Below are 4,476 nucleotides of genomic sequence, written 5' to 3'. Positions count from 1 at the left end.
AAAAAAAAATAAAGAAAGAGTTTTCTATTACATGGCAACAAGCTAAGGAGATTGTAAAGAGATGCCCTACTTGTTCTTTCTATAACCAAACACCGCTACCTGCAGGGACTAACCCAAAGGGTATTCAAATGAATGAGATCTGGCAGATGGATGTGTTCCACTTTGCAGAATTTGGAACATTAAAAATATGTACACCACACCATTGACACTTATTCAGGCTTTCAGTGGGCAACTGCTTTAAGTTCAGAAAAGGTTGATTCAGTAATCACACAACTATTAGAAGTTATGGCCATTTGTGCAGGTATGAGTATACCTGCACAAATAAGATAGGTAATGGTCCAGAACATGTCTCTAGGAAAATGAAACGGTTTTTTGCTTATTATAATATTAAGCATGTTACAGGTATACCATACAATCCTACAGGTCAAGCAGTTATAGAAAGATCAAATCAAACTATAAAGGATATGTTAAGTAAACAAAAAGGGGTGGAACATGCCCCCAGAAATAATAATGCTTTATTAACCTTGAATTTTCTTAACGCTAATGAGAAAGGGACAACAGCAGTAGAAAGACATTAAATAGGGGGCTGGAGAGATGGCTCAGCGGTTAAGAGCATTGCCTGCTCTTCCAAAGGTCCTGAGTTCAATTCCTGGCAACCACATGGTGGCTCACAATCATCTATAATGAGGTCTGGTGCTCTCTTCTGGCCTGCAGGCATATACACTGACAGAATATTGTATACATAATAAATAAATAAATATTAAAAGAAAAAGAAAAGCAAATATGATTTGTAAGAACAAGCATTTAAAAATATACATTTTTTTTGGCCGGGCAGTGGTGGCGCATGCTTTTAATCCCAGAATTTGGGAGGCAGAGGCAGGCGGATCTCTGTAAATTCGAGGCCAGCCTGGTCTACAAGAGCTAGTTCCAGGACAGGAACCAAAAAGGTACGGAGAAATCCTGTCTCGAAAGACAAATAAATAAATAAATAAACCAACATTTTTATAAATGTATATATGTGTATGCATGTATTTATATTTATGAACATATAGAGCTGGTTTTGGAGTTGGACAACGGCTCTGTCCTTCTTTAAATCCAAGCATGTTGTTAAAAGAAAGATCCGGAGTTTCTATCTCATGTCAAGAGCTGTCTGGCACGGGACAGAAAGAAAAAAGAATTTAGAAAAAAATTTTACTTTTCTTCATATCTATTTTTGTCTTTATCGTACCTTTCATTGACTATGTATGTCTATATAAATAATGCTTAAGTTATCCACAATGAACAATGAATTTTCCTACAGTAATCTTTGAAGTTTCCAAGTGTACATTTTTTACAACATTCTGGCCAGACCTCCACAAAATACTCAGACTATTTCCAATCATACCAGATATTAATCTTGAAACCTAACCATCATTTTACTTTCATAGGATCCCGTAGAATGAATGTCGCCCCCAAGACAGCTGGAAGTAATTCTAGAAGACGACATCCTCCCTCCCAAAAAAGTTTGTCCTCAGGGCTAGAGACATCATTTAGGTTTTGATTATGATTGGTATAGGGATGGGATGTGGGGAGGAAAGTTTTATAAGCTCAGGGGGGAAATTGGATGGGATAATAGATTGGTATGAGCTTAATCACACTAATAATCATAGTGAGTAATAGAGTGAATACTTGTGAGTTATTACTTATAGACAATTACATTGGTGTAGGTTCTTGTATACAGACACAAAGTTAAATTATATTGAAAATTGTGTGCATGCATGCTTCTACCTATTTAAAACATTTTTATATATTAATATATATTTACCACATTGCAGTGTACATTTCTACCTCTGATCTAGATACTTATACATTGTTTACATCTGGAGGTCATTGTCCTCATTTATTGCACAGCTATTTATTGTCTTAGTCTTTAAGTTATATGGGTATTAAGAATTATAGATCAATAATCAGTTATGTTTGTCATACTTAGACTAATCAGGTTCTTTAGATACATGGAGATTATATTCTGCATAGATAATCTTCAACCACTTCAAAGAGCTGTAGAAAATGACATTTAAATAACTTAGAGTTCTGTTGAAGTGAGACACAAGTACTCCTGACAGCACCGATCTATTCCGAGAGAATGTTGAGCACAGAAGACAATCCACTTGGAGCTTGTTTTCTTCTTGGCAAAAATTGGCCTTTGGGCAAAAAAAGTGTCCATGCCTCAACCACTGACAAGATATATAGTATCAGAAACGGATAAACAAGACTGTCAAATCTTGCCAAGACAGGGTAATACGGTTTTGAAATTTTTTCTTGCCTTTGAAAATGGTCTATTAGAGCTGGGCGGTGGTGGCGCACGCCTTTAATCCCAGCAGTCGCCTTTAATCCCAGCACTCGGGAGGCAGAGACAGGCAGATCTTTGTGAGTTCAAGGGCAGCCTGGTTTACAAGAGCTAGTTCCAGGACAGGCTCCAAAGCTACAGAGAAACCCTGTCTCGAAAAACCAAAAACCAAAAAAAGAAAATGGTCTATTAGTTCTTGTAGGCCTTAGCCAAAGTTGGTTGCTTCAACATTGCAAATGAGACTTTGGGTGATTGCCCAGATAGCCAATTGTCCCTGTCATTTGTTGAACGTGCTTGACTGCACTTCCTACTTACTCAAGTAATATTATTTCCCTCTTCGGATCTTCGATGGGGTTGAAGACTAGATAATTGTAGTTATTTTCCTCTCATGAGTTGGCCAAGTTACTTATTATACAAAACTTAAGCTAGTTAGAATAGGATATTTGTTTTTATTGTATATAATTTTGTATTAGGCTTAGAACTCTCTTATTTAAACAAAATGGGGAGGTGCTGTATGTAGGAAGACTAGCCACTTGTGATTACGCACCTACTGGGGCGTGGCCTCATACTATATTGAACCTGTATTCGCCCCCTTTTTCTCCTTCCCCTTGCTCCTTTTCGCCAATTGCTCATTGGGATTGTTTGGATTCGATCTCCATCCACCATCAGGCAGAGAATCCTGATTTGTAAGTTTACCCCTAAATAAATAACTATCTCTGTTCTGAGCTAGTGTGGGATTTCTTTTACCACTTCATCTGGCAGGATCACTGCAACATAATTGAAACAAGAAGTTACAGGGAACAAATCCTTTGGGCCCTGTCTTGAACCCTGTGTTTCTTTCTGCTTCCATTCACTGCCATAACATGAGCTGAGCTGTCCCTTGTATCCTTTCATAATAGGTGAAAAGAATAAAATCATGAGCCAAGATTAACTTTCAGTCCTAAGGGACTCTTAGATGGCAGTTATGCAAAAGTAATTAATATAAGAAGGAAGAAAGACAAGGAGGGAAGAAAAAGAAAGAACAAAGAAATCACTACAATGATTTACTACTTTTATATTCAGATTAAGGTATCCATATATCTCTCAAATCTCTCTAAATTTTCAGACAAGACCTCATGTAGGCCAGGCTAGATTAAAACCCCTGCCCTACTGTAGCCAAGAAGACTGAGCTTCTGATCCTCCTTCCTCTAACTCCAAGGTGCACCATCTCACCTGGTTTGTGTGTTCCAGAGTTCTCCTAAATACTGTAGGAGATGCGCATCATACAGAATCACTAAAGCATGTAAAATAATCAGTACAATTACTAACAAAAACAGACCGTTCCACAACCTTATAACAGAATCTATGGATGTGGATGGATAGAGGGCAAACTTTTCTAAAGCTGAACATATAGGCAGGTGCCTTCTATTGAAAAGCACCACAGGAAAATATACCTTTTTTCCATCCATAAACCTCTGCTTCTCCGTGATGTTTAGAATTTCCACGGGCACATCAACTTCAGACCTTGACTCATAAGATATGCTTCCATCGTCATTGCTCACCACCCGCCCCTTGCGGCCAGTCATCTGAAAAGCAAGCATTTACACAGAGCTTTAAGAAGAGCATGAAACACGGATGACACAAGTTGGTACAGGGACAAAAGAACATTACAACATAAAAAAATGATCCCTGGCAACATTACAAAAGCTGTACAACAGTACAGGAACCAGGTTCAAGCCAAACTTCAGGCACTGAGGACAGGCCTTCTGTAGTCATACCCTGAGAACCAAAACAGAACAAGGTTCTAAGTTGTATCCAGAGAACAGGACATCCATGTCACAGGATTTTAAAAAAGAAGAAAATACTAACAGGAAAGAACATAGCACTAACCACATCTATTTACCTCAGCCACATTTTCAGGACCACCAAGTTCATCAATAAGTTCATCCAAGGTGTTAGGAGGGAGGTCTTCAGCTAATTTTTCTAGTTTATCAAGCAGGTCTTTCTTCATCTGCTGTGCCCTTTCCACAGCATCCTGACTCGTTATAAGGCTACTGTTACTGTTGGTGTTACTGTTAGCTGATAAAGAACATTTGTTAATCAGTCAAACTGTTATACCTGATTTCCATAATAGCACATTTCTATTTATTTATTTATTTATTTATTTATTT

General features: G+C 37.9%; 1 protein-coding gene across 1 annotated transcript in view; it reads right to left on the bottom strand.

Annotated features, from left to right (window-relative positions):
* The window catches only part of Sbno1 (strawberry notch homolog 1), a 43,232-nt gene that overhangs the window by 17,317 nt on the left and 21,439 nt on the right, over window positions 1–4,476 (bottom strand). The window contains exons 18-19 of the mRNA XM_026784618.1: window positions 4,209–4,390; window positions 3,760–3,891 (exon numbers count right to left, since the gene is read on the bottom strand). Of these exons, the coding sequence (XP_026640419.1) occupies window positions 3,760–3,891; window positions 4,209–4,390 (314 nt within the window). The remainder of the gene's footprint in view (window positions 1–3,759; window positions 3,892–4,208; window positions 4,391–4,476) is intronic.

Source organism: Microtus ochrogaster, chromosome 2, assembly GCF_000317375.1.
Source record: "Microtus ochrogaster isolate Prairie Vole_2 chromosome 2, MicOch1.0, whole genome shotgun sequence".
Lineage (NCBI taxonomy): Eukaryota > Metazoa > Chordata > Mammalia > Rodentia > Cricetidae > Microtus > Microtus ochrogaster.
This window is presented reverse-complemented; position numbering and strand designations above follow the sequence as displayed.